At 36.0% G+C, this 16,263-nt stretch overlaps 1 protein-coding gene across 1 annotated transcript in view; it reads right to left on the bottom strand.

Moving 5' to 3' along the window:
- Positions 1-16,263, bottom strand: part of ASXL3 (ASXL transcriptional regulator 3) — a gene marked incomplete at both ends in the record, with an annotated part of 120,639 nt that overhangs the window by 57,414 nt on the left and 46,962 nt on the right. The window contains 2 exons of the mRNA XM_083878472.1: positions 5,599-5,707; positions 7,061-7,169. Coding sequence (XP_083734598.1) covers positions 5,599-5,707; positions 7,061-7,169 — 218 coding nt within the window. The remainder of the gene's footprint in view (positions 1-5,598; positions 5,708-7,060; positions 7,170-16,263) is intronic.

Raw genomic sequence — 16,263 nt, 5'->3', positions numbered from 1 at the left:
TTTCCAAGACTAATTTTGTTAATTATTATGAAAGGCTATAATTCATAAAAAATCAGCAATGCTGTCTTTGAATTTCAAATTTTACAGGCTATCTCTGTTATTTTTTTGTTACCTTTTACCTTCCCCATCCAAGAAATGACATCTATGTAAAACATACTGGGAGACATGTTTATTCAAAGAAACAATTTTTTGAGGAATACAACAAAAAATTATTCTGTCTCCTTGCAACTGAAAATTATTAGGAATAACTCTTAACAGATTTATGTAACCAGATGGACAGAGAAATTCCTGTCCAGTAAAGGGCTTATTTTCCCAAAATCAACAGCACAATTAATTTCGATTTCAGTCAGATCATATTTATTTAAAATCAAACCAGCAAAATGAACCACAGTTTACTTCCCTTTTTTTTAAGTAACCACAGCAGATGAGAAGGATTGTTTACTAATGGCCACATTAGAAAACATAAATTAACATTGTTACCATATGCTAAAGACTAGAGTCTACCTCAAGCATAAAATGTACGCACACTCTGGAGATATGAAATTTCAGAGAGAATTCCCTCAGGAAAACATACACACAATCTCTCTCTCTAAAATATCCATAAAATTCAATATTTTCTTTGGGTGACACAGATCTATACTTGTATTGACATAAATAGTTGCACTTTGCCAACACAGATGTATCGAGTAATTCACCTCCGTCACTCTTTGATCTCTAGAGCCCAGCTTGCCAAAACTGAATAATTCAGAACTCGGCTGTTGCCATCAGCTCTTGAAAATGAAAACCAGTTTGGGAGTTAGTTAATTGTATGAGTTTGCCAAAGCAAGCAAAAACAGATGTATACATCAAGGGTACTACAGTGACTGCAATATTCTTTCTGAAAAGCAATACTAGCACTGTGAATTAATAAATAGCATTGAATAGTATTTTTTGGAAAAAGATATCAAATACCACATCAGCTTCATAGCTTGCACTGAATCCCATTATATTAACGGCATGTTTTTGAGCCCAAACATTTCACAAAGCTTAGAAAACTGTGAATCCTTATTCCAAAGCAAGTTGACATTTTCCACTAAAAATATACAGCCTGTCATCACTAAGCCACCAATTTCTTAGACCTCATTAACTACTGTACAGGAAAAAAAAATCAGATGAGAAACATCGTCAAGCTTCACAGTATCTTCTCTTATTATTATGACTCCCTTCAAGCAGTAATGAAACAAAAGAAGTTAAACTCAATTCTGGGTAACATATTTTTATTTTATAGTTGCAGGAAGATGAAAGAAAAACACAACAAAAAATCTAAGCAAAGTGAAAAACTACCTCTTGCTGATGTGTCACCCAACATTCTATGTTTGAGCTGCTACTGCACTGCTGCTTTTCTGTTTTGAGAAGAGTCTATCTCACATCCAGATGTTGCCACGTGTCACAAACACTTTCAGTAGACTCATCCAACATTATTCTCAAGAGACAAGATGTTAATAGTAACAGGTTTCACTGAATTGCCAGGAATTCCATTCCTGGAAAGGAATTGAATATCCAAATGCGAACTCAGGTTTCAAACAGTGGTGAATATACATTCCTTGCTACAGAGTTATCCTAGGGTTCCCTAGACTAAAAAGCACAAGGTGTTCAAAACACAGTAGCTACAAAGCAAAATTTCAGTATCCAGCCTGAACATGATCTTCTCCTGTCCATAATTTTGTCAACTATTGCGAAGAAAACTGCCTAAGGAATTAACTCTGCCATTTCATGTTCATAGTTGAAGTATATACACTTCCAGGAAGTGCTGAAAACCAAAATGTCTCAAGAGGAGACATATGTTGCTCATATTTGGACACACATCAGAAGTCTTGTTTGGGCTGAGGTGGGGAGGGAAGTCACCCTATAGCAGGAATTGCTGTCTCCTTCACATTTACGTCATTGTGTATTCCATTGGATCACACGAAGACCATTTTCAATCAACTATGCTCCAAGGCTGATGGATTAGTCCTGGCTTCAGAAACCCTAGGGACAAATGCTTTTTGAGAACTGAACATCCTATTGATGGGCAAAAGGATATTATAGTCATCATTTTCCCAGGCAAACGGTAATTGGGATTTAAATTCTTTTACCCACCGCATCTTTACATGCTATCTCTGTATTTGAAGAAAATGGAATTTTAAAGATATGGGACTGCTAGAGAGCTTCTATCAGAAATCCCATTCCAAACAAAATCAACTGTAGCATAAAGAGTTTCTTTAACATATGCCTTTGGAGAAGGTGGGAAAGAAAAATTCTCCACAGCATCTGCAAAATCCTGAGGTGTGTCTGTTCTACTTGTCCACTTAGCAATACTGATGTGGTGTAACAGCTTTTGCCAAGTCATGTGTTTATAATGGTTAGGAATTTTTATATTATTATGCTAATAAAATTGTTCAGTAGCCTGCATTTATACTGTAAAAAATGTGCCTGCTGAGGAATGATGTGATTCTTCTCTGTCTGAGCGTCAGCTGGTACTTTTTATTCTGAACGACTATGGTCTAAAAGCCCACAAATGGGCCAAGGGTGTTGCTTACCGTTTCATCCTTTTGCTTCCAGCTACATTTAAAGAGGCATTTTTTAAACCCTTGCTAAACAATTTCTGATCACTCTGTCAGAACAGGGGCTTCTGGACTCTATCAAAATGGAAAAGAGCAAATAAAAATGCAATCAATTGGGCAATTAAGAATTCAATGTGCAAGCAATGCCCCTCCTCCTAAGTATCACACAAATATCTGACACAAGTCAGAGAATTTCATGAAGTGTTTTTTGCACTGAACTAAATGCTACTTTTATGCCAGAGTGGTTTCCTGGAAAGAAAAAAAAAAAACAAAACACCAACTTTAATGTGAAAAGTGTAATTGGTCTGTTAGACCAAATATTTTCTACAGAAATAACTCTTCTCAAATATTTACAAACCGATCAAGTCACCACCTCACCCTTCATAAACTTATGAGACCATCCATATTAAATCTCTCAGAACAAAGGAGGTATTTGTTCACTTAGGACTTCATATGTGTCTTTTCTAAATCCTTTCCTGTTTACCTTAATTCCTCCTTACAGCTATAATGAATGCAATACACTGGTAATCATTTAACTAGTGCAATACCCAAAGGAAAATCTGTGCCTATATTCTTTAATCAGTGCTATCAGAATTATGGTCTAAGAACTGCATTGGACTAATTAGCAAAAGCATCTCATTCATGTTCAATTTATTTTCTGTTGTGATCCTTAAATGCTTTTCAGATATACTGATTTATTGAATACATATTTCTGCTGCATAAATATGATCTTTTTTCTTTGCTTGAAAGTCTAAAAAAACTCACACTGTCCAACTGCAATAATTTACAAGACAATCAAAATAAGTCTCAAAATTATTATTTATTAACAATAAATTTAAACTAGAAAGATTTCATAGTTTTCAAAAAGTATTGACATAAAAAAATTTTGAAGGAAGAGTGGTCAAATCACACCCTCCAGAGCAAAATGCGTATTGTGGGTGGTGATTCCTATGCCTTTGCAGATTAAATAATTTGTAATTTCAATCCACCAAAAACTGGATATATTTTCTGGGCATGATCCTATTTTTTAGCCAAGCCTTCTTTACTGTAAACAAAATCAACATTCTAAGTGTATATAAATTATATCTTTAGCAACAAACTTGCAGTCTCAAGAAAAGGTATAACCAAATATATTTGGCAAAATTATGTTCTGTATTAGCTGACTGATATACTATTTATTAAATACATTCTGCATTTTATTCTTAATTGATCATATCTAGCATTGGCCTTTCTATATGCAATAGAGACTCATCATTGCCATTCCATTTACTTTTTCTAAAATATATCCATTGACATCCATTGCAAGACAAAAAAATTAAAATGTCTTGTTCTCAAAGTGTTAAATATATTGCAGTTTTCCAAGATTTGTTAGAGATGATAAATGACGGAAAATTCTCAGCTTTAAAGCCAATCTAGGTGTAATTTAATGTTCTATTTCAAAATGTTAAATTTTCACAGCTTCTCTTTTATGTCATCACAAGTGCTATAATTATATTTATTACTGTGAACTGTGAAAATAGTACATAGCCTGCTCCCAGTCAAAACCCAGCAATTTTCTACTTCTGGAATTATGACACCTTATTTACATTCTATAACATCCTATTTACATCCCAACACTCCTAAATAATTGCCCTGGGTTTTTTGCCATGATTTTTATTTGTTTATAACAAGTAACATCAACTTTTGCTTCGTATTTGTAATGGTATTTACAGTGCTTTTTACTGCTCTGTTCTTCCTGCAATTTCAGGAATTGTGCATCAATAAATTTTCTGAGTATCAAACAGGAATTGTTAAAGAACTACAAGCACGTAAGCTCACTTACATACATAGCATACACTACATAAGCAGCAAACCACAGCACATGCAGAATCTGTTAACTTATAGACATAATATATCAAAGAAAATGTAGACGCAGAGACATATTTAATAACTCGGGACTTTTGTTTCCATAGAGCTTCAAAACTTCAGTCCTAGACAGATCCACAACCTGTCTTGGATAGCTCTGTTACTCCTGTCACTGAACACTTTATGATTTTCAATGCTGCTGGAGAGCAGTACAAAAACTGCAGTATCAGTCCTGTAAAGGTGCAGCCTAGGAGCTAAATAAGTTGCTCAAGTTAAAAAAGGAAGTCTGTAGCAGAACAACAACATGAGCTGAGCCTTTTCATGTCCTAGTTGTAAACAGGACACTGTCTCACCATATACCAAGTAAGTCAAAACAGCAGGTTGCAGTCCAGCAATGGGACAGGTTGTGATGAGGCAGCAGAAGAGAACTGATCAAGGAAAGGTTTATTTCAGATGTGCTGGATAGTCAGATTTTTTTTTAAATAAACATTCACTTCATAATCATTACATGAGTGTAGTTATAATAATTTTCACTTTTGTTACTTGCAAAGTAATTTTAGGTGACTGATGTTCTCTTTATGATTAACTAGTAACTCTGAAAAGGAAAAAAAATATTTCTAAGGTTGTCATTTTTAAGTTATTTCAACGTTTTAGTTTGCCATTATCTTAGAGAAAAAAAAAGGCACAGCATTTGATACTTCAAGATGTCATTATGTCACGATGGCAAACAGGAATATCTCTGCTTGAAAGGAAAAAAATACAAACCTTTGTCCTCTGCCCAGAACTCCACAGAGGGACCAACTCTGCATGTCCACACTGAAATCAATGAGATGTCTGAATCTGACAACTGCCAAGTCTGAAGCCTGGTAAAGGTAAATTATTCTTTAGCTCTGGGCCCTAAACAAAAAACCTGCAAGCCAAAAACTTACCTACTGAAAACACACCCAACAGCACTATTCTTTGGTTTTTTAAAACTGTAAGTCAAATAAAGGCACTTAGTGTTGCTGATTCCTTCATAAGGCCAAAAAATAGAAGGAGTCACTCAAAATAGTTCCACTGAGTACAAAATACTATTTATACTGCTTAGAAATCACATCACAAAAATCTGAAGAAAACAATACTTTTTCTTTCCCCCATCTATGCCCTCTAATATTGAGATTAAATCACCTACCACCATTTTCTTCTCCATTATTGTTTGTCTCAGCCATTTCAGTGCCATCTAACTCAGATTCACATCCTAAATCCAACGTTCCATCAGTAGGGCATGTTGATTCTTCTTTCTACAGTTAAAAAATAAAAACAAAAATAAAATTAACAAGAAAAAAAATCAATCATGATCCTGCTGCATCTCCGAAAATAGATTACTGCAGTGTACTCTCGTGCTTACATTTCAAAAAAACCAAGAATAAAATAAAATATGCTTGTGAGTTACTCTAGAGAGAGCCATAAAAAACAGACTTTCATGAAAAAACTTTCAAACTAAAAGCAAAAAAGCTGTTTTGTGAGGTCATAACATGCTCTTTTTAAAACCAAAAAAGTCACATAAAATGCAAGATGTTCCACTTTTTCTTCTTTTTTTTTTTTAACAGAAACAGACTTGTGTGGCTGTTAAAAATCCTAGTTTTCCAGTTGAGTGTCTACAAGAATGAAGCAAAACACAAATCCTTTAATGTTTCTTTTCAGCCTTTGCCTGTTTCCTGAATTCAAATAGCTAAAACAACCTGGAGCTCACAAGCATTGGAGTGATTGTGAATTCCTGGAATTGTGCCAAGAATATCTCCCGATTTAAAGAAAAACAACAGCATTTGTTCTAGTAAATTAGAAAAGACAGCTTCTGAGAACTATTAATTCAATTTCAAGTACAGGATTTTTAGTTAGCAGGAGCAGACAAATCTCTATACTTCTATATTTTTATACCCTTACATCATATACATCTGTCATAAATTACAAAAGATCCTTCCCCCCAGCTCAAAATTTTAGTTGACTACATTTACACTGCCAAGCAGATAATCTCACTTTCTTTTTTCACATCTCTGCCTCACATTATTCCACTTCTATTCTATTGTGAAACTGCTCTAAGTTTGATCATGTACAACAAGAAAGAATTTCCACCCACAGTAAACATCATGTTCATACCAAACAAAAAATTAAAAAGGAATATAAATAGAATAAAGCAAAATTCTATCACTTTAATTATATTCCTTCTCAAAAGCAATGATGCAACCTTTGAATTAAAAGCTGATTTATATTAGACTTGCAAATAATTTCTCACTATTCAAAAATCAAACATTAATACAATTACTTAATTAGAAAGTCAGTGATCCTCTTGAGCTCACTACTCATAAAACAAAGGCCTTACTGTGAACAACTCCAAAAAAGCAGCATTTTAACTACGCTATGTGCTTCTTATGCCATGTGCCAAATTCAAGAACACGTATATGCTTTCTAGGATAAAACATTCAATGTTTACTTTCATTATAAATCCTTTTAAAAGACATCTGAAAGCAGTTAGAAGGACTATCAGGTCATTTCCTCACCAAAGAATCTAATCTGTTTACCTTTATATCTATTGAGACATTCATAAAATGGATTAATAGCTGTATGTACAATCCATATACAAAATTTAAACTTACTTTGAGAGCATAGAGTCCTGATTTCCCAGGGATTTTGAAGAATGTTCCATCACCTACACGAGTGTTAGTATGAAGCATTGCATTCAAGCAAGCTAATGGAGAGGTTCCACTGAAAAATAAAATTGTGCAGTCCAAGATTGAGTGCCTCTTGTAAAACTATTCCCTCAGTCTATTTTTTTTAAAAACTCATGCTTGCCTGGCTTTTTTTTTTTTTCCTTGCCCCCCCCTGCCTTTTTTTTAATTCTCTCAACCCTGAAAACATCTACATTACAATAACAGGCCAGTTTCAAACTTAATCATATGCATCTGTCCCCTAGGCTTGAGGCAAAAAGCCTGTGAATTATAATTATGCTTTTCTTCATACAGCAACCAGCTCCACATTCTGAAAGAACCAAAGTCCAAATATTTATGTGAAATTACTTCATAAATAACACCATGAAGCCTCATTTTTAAAATGTTACAGACAATGCGGCTGCTGCACATGAATGATCAAAACAGTACCAAGTTCAAGGGCAGCTGCATCCCATAGGATGAAAGGCAACAAAAGAATAATAAAGAGCCCAGAAAGAACAAATTTAAAATTAAAAGTGATATATAGTAAAGCCTTCTTCTGGCTCAACATGGTCAGCATGCATTATTATACACAAATACAAGCACATTTGTGCCTTTTACAAATTAGAATTGCCTTTTCTAATTAGAATTGTTTTAGAGATTATGAGACTGACCTCCTCAAGGTAATAATGATTGCATTTTAAAGGACTATTTAAAAAGAAACACAACACATTAAGAAAAAAAATAGTATTTGGACAAGAATATCTTTGTAGTATATTATGTTTACATCAGAAAAAGAAAGCAAGCATTTCGACCCTAGGTAGATGTATACTATTCTGAAAAGTTGATCTAAAAAATGGTGGGGAAGAAGGCAGTCATAAATTATTTTATTTAATTTTAATTCAAAAATTTAAGTACAAGATCTATAGATGTACTATCACATCTTTGTCCCCATTTGCTGGCTACTGTACACAGTGTACTAATCTGAAACTGTGCTTCTTCCCTGGGGTCCCCGGTCTGCACGCACACTTATCTTTAGCCACGTAAATATATTCCACTTGGTTAAGTGGAACAATGCCTGTGCATTAAATTAAGTGTGTTGCAAAGTACTTCAGGATTAATTATATACTCAACTATAAACCAGGAACAGGGTTTCAAAGTTCATCAGAAACTAGCCTTCTTTATTCTGTGGTATTATAACACGACATCCAATCTCGGTTGAAAATTGCATGTCTGATTTTTATTTTTTTTTAATATGTGAAACTGGATTTAAATTGTTCTATTTCATATGGTTATGCTTTCTGTGGCTCTGTTACAACAAAATTCATCCTTACTGTACATGTATCATTATTTTAATGTCAAGATCGATAGTGTGGTAATTGCTCTTCTGGTAAAAATTAAACTATAAATTGCCCTCAGGCCAGGAAGTCCTGTCTATTATAATTTATTTACTACAGGTCACCTAATGTATCATATTACTACATCTAAAATAAAAAAAATTGCAGGTAAAAACACTGCTTGTTGATACACATATTAGATACACAACAGGTATTTATTTTATGGGTATTCTAAACATGATCACGCAATATGAAAATTCTGGCAAGTTTTTGTTGTTCCTTTTGCTTCCCTGCAAATAAAACTAGCTCCACATTTGGTTTTGATATAGTACTTTAGCAAAATACAAACCAAAATATGTTGGAAATTAAATGATACTGCTAGCAGTTGGACAGAAGACATTAATAGAGTTCACTGAGTTTAATGATTACTTAAACACTTTTGTAATATGTAGCATACTCCTCTTTACACATTTTCCTTTCTGTATTAATGCTTGACAAGCAAAGACACAAAGCATTTAATACAGCAGTTATGGCTGTGTAATTTCTTCCATATGTTAACGTACATAACATGAAGCAATTTCAACTCTCCCAGACTTGGATTTTTTTAGTGAAACATTATCACCGATTAAGGCTTTCTCTGCAAGACAGAAAGAACTTGCTGACTCTGCAGCAGAACACAAACTTGGTACGTCAACAAGAAACAAAACTGTGTGCAGGTATGCACAACTTGTATTCTCCTCCTATTCTGATGGAGATACTCTGGACTCCACATTTATTTTTAGGTATCATTAACCAATTAAAATTAGACAGGATGAATGAACCCAAAATAGAGGATTTGGCAACATCTCATGATCACTACTGTGCACACAGCAGATATCTTAATCTTCAAAGTCTAGACAACTGGCAAGTGGACAATAGAAACTACTCTCTGACTTAGAAAGAAACCCGTATTGGCTACTGAGCCAAGAAGCACTTTAACTGCTGCTATGCTTGTTTCTTACAGAAATCTGCAGCTCCTAATGGCATGCAACCAAAGGGCCATATCCACCCTTCTTGAATACTGGACTTGGGTATGTCCATCAGGAGCACAAAACAAATGACACAGAACACACTTAAATTGCAAACGAAAATAATCTGGGAATACAGAGAGGTGGGATTTATTTTGAGCTAACAGATTAAACTGAAGTTCCATGGTGTCCTTTGTCAGTGCTGCTTTGACCCATGTCAATGAATGACTCGCATATAGTTCTGTCAGCACTGGCATCCTTAAAATACCGTATTAAAAATCCCAAATGTTAGACACAATTGAGGCTGGAAATGCTTACAACACATGCTATCACAACACATGGGACTGTGGTTCAAAAAGCCAGCAATCAAAGATCCCATGATGCAGACTGATGTCTGATTCACAGAGCACTTTCTGAGGGATCTGTACTACTTACTGCATGCTTTCTAAATTCTCCTACAGCCTGAGGACATGTTCCTTCTGCTCAGAACTCCTGGCATGTATTAATACAGCAGTCAAAGCGTGCCAATATAAGGCTGAGTATCTCTGAATATCAAAAATGGCACAGAGCTTGACCTAAGTTCTTGAAACACTCCAAATCCGTTCAACTTTGATTCAGTTAAATGAAATTTGATACAATAATATTCTACTTTGCAACTTGATATCTGTGAATTTTTAGAGCCATAATATATTTTAAATCGATATGCTGCAAGCTTTATTGCCACAGTCTGCACACAAGAAATATGTTTACCATTTACAGTCTTCAGATGCAAACTTTCATACTATTTATCATCATTTGGGTGAGACTGCTTTAAACCACCATGGTATTCTAGAAGCCATTCATATACACAATCACAGTCTCTAGCAGTATGTCTTTAAGATTGGTATTTTTCTGCTTGCATGTTTATTTTATATACATATACATCTATACACATATACAAGCAGTATTACCCACCACACACACTTTCAAAAAGGTTTAAAAGATGAAAAGATACTTACTTTCTGTAAAAGTGATGTTATGATGTTACAACAACCAGCAACATAGGAAAGAAAAGAAAACACTCATTAACCTTCCAATATACAGGTTGCTAATACAACTTGATCATTTAGAAGACATCAGGCATTTAAATGTTTCATAAATTCTCTTTCCCAAAATCACTATAAGCTGGTAGTACTCAGTGCATCCCTTCAAAATTCTTGTACATTATCAAATCAAACTTTGCACCCCAAACTCCCCCAGACAAAAATAACTCCAACATTTTGTGATTCTGGGCTCCCTCTACTGGTCACGCAGCCAGTGTCACCTTAATCGAAATGCCAGACTTTCCACACACCAATCTCTGCTAAAACATGTAGGGGAAGTACAGATTTCAGCCACTTCCTCCTCCGTCACCCTCCCCAAAACCCTATTAAAAATTGGTAAAAACATCAGTAAAAATGTTTCTTATTTTTATATTGTAAACTTCTCAAACACATGGTTCTGCCAGAAAACCCAGAAAACGTCTGTGGTTATACATATAATTCTAATAGTCTTTCCTAGACTTCTTGCCAAGAGACAAAAATTATGATCTTGGCAAAAAAAAAGGATGTCTTAAATATGGAAAATAAATTGACTAAAGCTGCCTTGTCCAGGCAATGTAGTGTGTCGGACCGTGAAAGTTCTCTGACACTTTGCAGACAAGGCACGTTGGGTCCTACAGCAGGCACTGTACGTGGTTTAACCCCCTCTTCTTCCTGACATGCCCCCAAATCTAATGATGACTGCTGCAAGAGAAGCACCTAGGTGTCATAAATTTGTACAGTATTTATTTGTTTGAAATCATCTTCTCTTTTTATACACATCCATAAATAGTCACAAGGGAACAACAATTTTTACTCACTGATAGAAGCAAAGTAAAACCAAAAGGCTTGAGAACTAATTTCTAGGCATGATTTGAAATGATTTTCACAGAATACAGTATGTTCATAATGCATGTAAGTTACACCAATTTTAGAGTGACAACAGATAAAGAAAACAAAACTTATCAGGGAAGGCTGGAGAAAACCCACTTGCATGGTACAGTAAATGGAAAGGTAAAAGAAGGCATAATTGTCATTTTCCAGAAATATGTAAAGAGCTGTTGAAGTCAATGGAGATGAATGTTCTTCATGGCCACTGGGGGAAGAAAAGGAAAATTTATGGATAGCCTAAAAGGGTGAACATAGCTGCTGATGTTTCAATCAACACCAAAACAGAGCAGGGGAGTTTGTAAAATGACCTTCATCAGAAGATCATACACACACCAGTCCTGGCAGATACATAGACTGGAACTTGTCCCAGTGCTTGTATTGAATGATCTCTTAGCATCCATCCAGCACTGTAACCTGTGATTCTTTATCTCAGCAATAAATTGAAATTTTGGTTAAGGCTGAGGTTAATCATGTGCCCTAAGTATACTTGTTCCAACATATACAGCAGCTAGAAATAATTGGAAAATTGACTCAGTGTCTGGATGTGCATTGTTTGCTGAAGTGTTCCACACAGCACTGCATGCCTGGTGTGATGAAGCCCTTTGGCTTCCTCCTAAAAGCTCTCCCACAATCTTCAAGGAGCCATGTTCCTACAGTCCTGCTGTAAAGTGTGTCACCAAAATGTCCCAACTGGCCTCACAAGATTATGGCCATGACCTAGCTCAGGAGTGACACAGAAACCCAGCAGGAACCTAAGCAGCTATACCAAGATGAGAAGATAGCTGCGCTATTTATGAAGATGACAGTCAAACTGCTGCTGACCAGTCCAGAGCTGTTCTCCCACAGCCAAGCCTGACTGAGCTGGCAGTGCTGCAGCAGCAGCTAGTGCTGGGGCCAAGGCACATTCTACCAGCCTGGAGGAACAACCAGGACAGGTCCAATGAATTGAAGACTGAATAAAAAGACCCAGATATTTTCATATGTTCAAATGGCACAGGATCCTTCCCTTGGCACAGAGAGAAGCAGAGAGCACAGGTAAATAGCGGAAAGCAAAGCTGTTGGTGAGTGCAAAATTTCCTGCCAACCACCTACAACTTTTTCAGCAATAAACACATCAAATTAGTCTAAACAAACCAACCAGTTGTCCCTGTCTGGACATCACCTGCCTACCAAAGCTGTTTTATCACTCCCCTTCTCAGCTGGGCTGTGGAGAGAAAATATAAGGATAGGCTCATGAGGTAAGGATAGGGAAAGATCACTCAGCAATAATCACCATGGGCAAAACAGATTTGACTTTGGGAAATAAGATTTATTTATTACCAATCAAATCACAGTAGGAAAATGAGAAATAAAACCAAAGTTTAAAACACCTTCCTTCCTGGACCTAATTTCACTCATGGTTTTCTGCACCTCCTCCCCAGCAGAACAGGGGAATGGGAGTTGCAGTCAGCTCATGACACATTATCTCTGCTGCTCATCCCTTCAGGATGGGGATCCCTCACACTCTCCCCCTGCCCTGGGGTGGGTCCCTTACACAGGGTGCAGTCCTTCAGGTCCACCATCTTCACCACAGGCTGCGGGGCAATCTCTGCTTCAGCATCTGGAGCACCTCCTCTCCCTCCTTCTTCACTGACTGTGGTGTCTGTGCAGTTGTTGCCCTCACATATTCTCAATCCTCTCTGTAGCTGTTGTTGCTGCAGGGCAGGGGTTTTTCCCTGCTCCTTAACTCTGTTACCCCAGAGGTGCCACCATCATGGCTGATAGGCTTGGCTTTGGGCAGCAGCGGGTCTGTTTCAGAGCCAGCTGGCACTGGCTCCATTGGACACGAGGGAAGCTTCTCACAGAAGCCACCCCTGTAGCTCCCCACTATCAAAACCTAGCCGTGAAAACCCAAAACACGCAGGAAGACTGCAAACAGTGTATTTGCTTTCTCAGCCAATGGTATATACAGATTATGGATTCCAGGTACAATTGCACTCAGACATCCTTATTTTGGTAGCAAAATCATAAGACTAAACATGATAATTCAAACTAAACCAATTTAAATTATCAAAGAGAAAACTTGATTTGAACAATCAATTAAAATCTTGCTTTTGATTTTTTTCCATTTATTTTCCTACTGCAAGGTTAATTTGTTCATTGCTTGAAATTATTAAAATACTCCAATCAGCCAATAAATAGAGCTTTAATGTAATCTCACTTTTTATTTATTCACAGACTATAAATGCATTCATCAATTATCTAACCTATTGTACAGAAATTAATCCATGTCATATTTTCCAACGTTAAACTAGCAATGGCACCATATTTACTAAATCATTACAAGTGTACTTATTTCTGTCAAATAATTTCTGGAAAGAACCTCAGTTTGATTAAGAGATTGACTTTTAAATGCTGAACAAAAACACACTAGATGTGTGGGATATAACAGGAAAAAAGGAGAGACTTTCCAAAATATCACATATCCAACTTGATTTATTGAACAATAAAACCATCTCTTAATATGTGGGTAGTAGGTAGCTAGGGAACCATCTACTATTTTTATATATACAGTCTAGTGAAACTGTAGAGCTGGAAGATCTCAGCCTCTCACACAAAGTTCTTATTCATAAATTGGAGCAATAAAAACCACATTTTTCTTTTTGAGCTTCCAATTGGCTTTTTAATTTTAAAGGGACTACTAATGAGAACTACAGAGAATTCTCTGTATGAACAGTAGACATGACTGTCAAAACTATTTATGGTCTGAACTCTTACCCACTTAAATAATGAAGTCATAATAAATAAAGTCTTAGGCTTTAAGTTATTTGCTTAAGTTTTATAGGAATTGAAGTACATACAGGAATACTATACATACAGTCTGTATAAATCATACTTCAGGTTTATTCCTAACGTAAGCTCTCCCACTTGAATATTTAAATGTTTCTTAAAGGATTAAAAGACAATTCGTAAAACAACTATGTTTTTTAAAGTTTATTTTCAATTTTTTTTTATCCACATTAACCAGAATTAACATCAGTTTTATTCTCATTTGTAGCACACTGAAGAATATTTTTTACATCTCTGGTCCTACTTATGCTTCAGACATGGTACCTGACTCTCAGCCTTCGAATATCATCAACAGGGCTACTGTTCTTGGGCAGAGCAAACAAACCAGGCTATCAGGCAATAAGACAAAGCAGTACAGCTCATTTGTCTATAATCTCACAGACTGCAAATAACTACCATATAACATGCTAGGGGAAAAGACCTATTATTTTTACTACTGACATTACTTCATCCTCAACTGTCATATAGATTTCTTGTTTTTCTAAATCAGATGAAGATAGAGGCACAATTATTTGGTAGTATGATGGAAAACACAAGAACCAGTACAGATGTAACACATCTGTCATAGATACCTCATGTCTGTCTCACAAACTAGCAGAACTTACTATCAGTTTTCACTGAAGTTAACCAAAGTACTGAACCACAAATACCTAAACCAGAAGAACCTAGCAAAGAACTTGAACCCTGCCCTTTACAGCTTTGAGGCAGTTACAAGCAGCTGGAATCACAGTTGACTGAAGTGATATATCACCAAGAAACTGAACCTTATTAATATCCTTCAAATATGAAATGATCTGTAGCAATATTGTATAAAAACTCAAAACTGTATCCTAAATTCAAGCTAGATATTATGAAAAGGTACTATTTTTGCATTCTCAGCAGGAAATCTCATTTACAATCTCACCTAAGTCTAGTTTTACATTTTGAATTAACCCAAACTTGAATCAGGGAAGGAGTCAGTCAGGAGGCTGCTTTCACAGAACAGGTTTCCTCACTCTATTACCAAACCGCCTTTGAAGCATTAAACAACACTGTCTCTCCTTGAAAGAGAGATGTACAAATATTATTCAAGAATTCTGTGAAAAACATACATAATAAACAAGTACTGGAGCTTATGCCACTACCCTTAGGAGCTATTTCTACTAATCCTAGGATCCTCTTGCATGAAGCAATCTCCCAATGGGCCTTTTGTATATCTAGATACAGTAATTGTGTGCAGTGATTACAGGGCATTAACACGTACAATAAAGCACAAACATAATAAACCTCTAGACATACATCATCATGTCAAAACTAAGGTGGACAAGTGAATAAAACTGCTAGCTGAAGGCAAACAGGGCAGAAAGACAGGGGCTGCTGGTAAGAAAATGTGGCTTTTTTCTTTAAGAGTTTGCCAGACTGGCTGCATTTACCCACAGTCAGTTACAAGTGACTAATTGACCAAACAGTCAAAGATGTTTCTTGGAAAGCAAAGCTCTCATGCATGGCTACACATAAATTTTAATTCTAATTCCCTCTCAGTAGCAAAGAGTTTGGCTCACTTTTGCAAATGATGGCATAGACTTAGGCATTTTTTTCACATTTTAGCTGTATAGCAGCACTATCGTATTTTTGATGTTCCTTTTTTTTCCTCAGGGGCAAAGATTACTGAAAACACATCTGATCCTGCCCTCTGCTCTGTGCAATGGCCTTTCATAGACATTTCAATCAGGTTTGGCATTTCCACCCTTACCTTCTGAGCATTCTGTGGTCTGAGGCCAACGTAGACGAAGTTCTGATACTGTACAACAGTGGTAATGAATCTTTTTGTTATCTAGAGCAAAGTCTATTTTATCTCATGGTGTTGGCAGCCTGAGAAAACTTCTGATGGTGTCAAACCTAGTTACAATAGCCACAGTAACGTTTCAGAAGAAAACAGCAAATGGAGTTCATTCGTGCTGAAAGCAGAGCTTTATTATGACTCTTCTAAAACAATAAAATGAAAAGCCCCATGAACTAAAGTTCACTGCAAATTTCAGTACTCCTTAAGC

Source organism: Zosterops lateralis, assembly GCF_965231275.1.
Source record: "Zosterops lateralis genome assembly, chromosome: 1".
Classification (NCBI taxonomy): Eukaryota; Metazoa; Chordata; class Aves; order Passeriformes; family Zosteropidae; genus Zosterops; species Zosterops lateralis.
The sequence above is the reverse complement of the archived record's forward strand: the minus strand, read 5'-3'. Positions and strand labels throughout refer to the sequence as shown.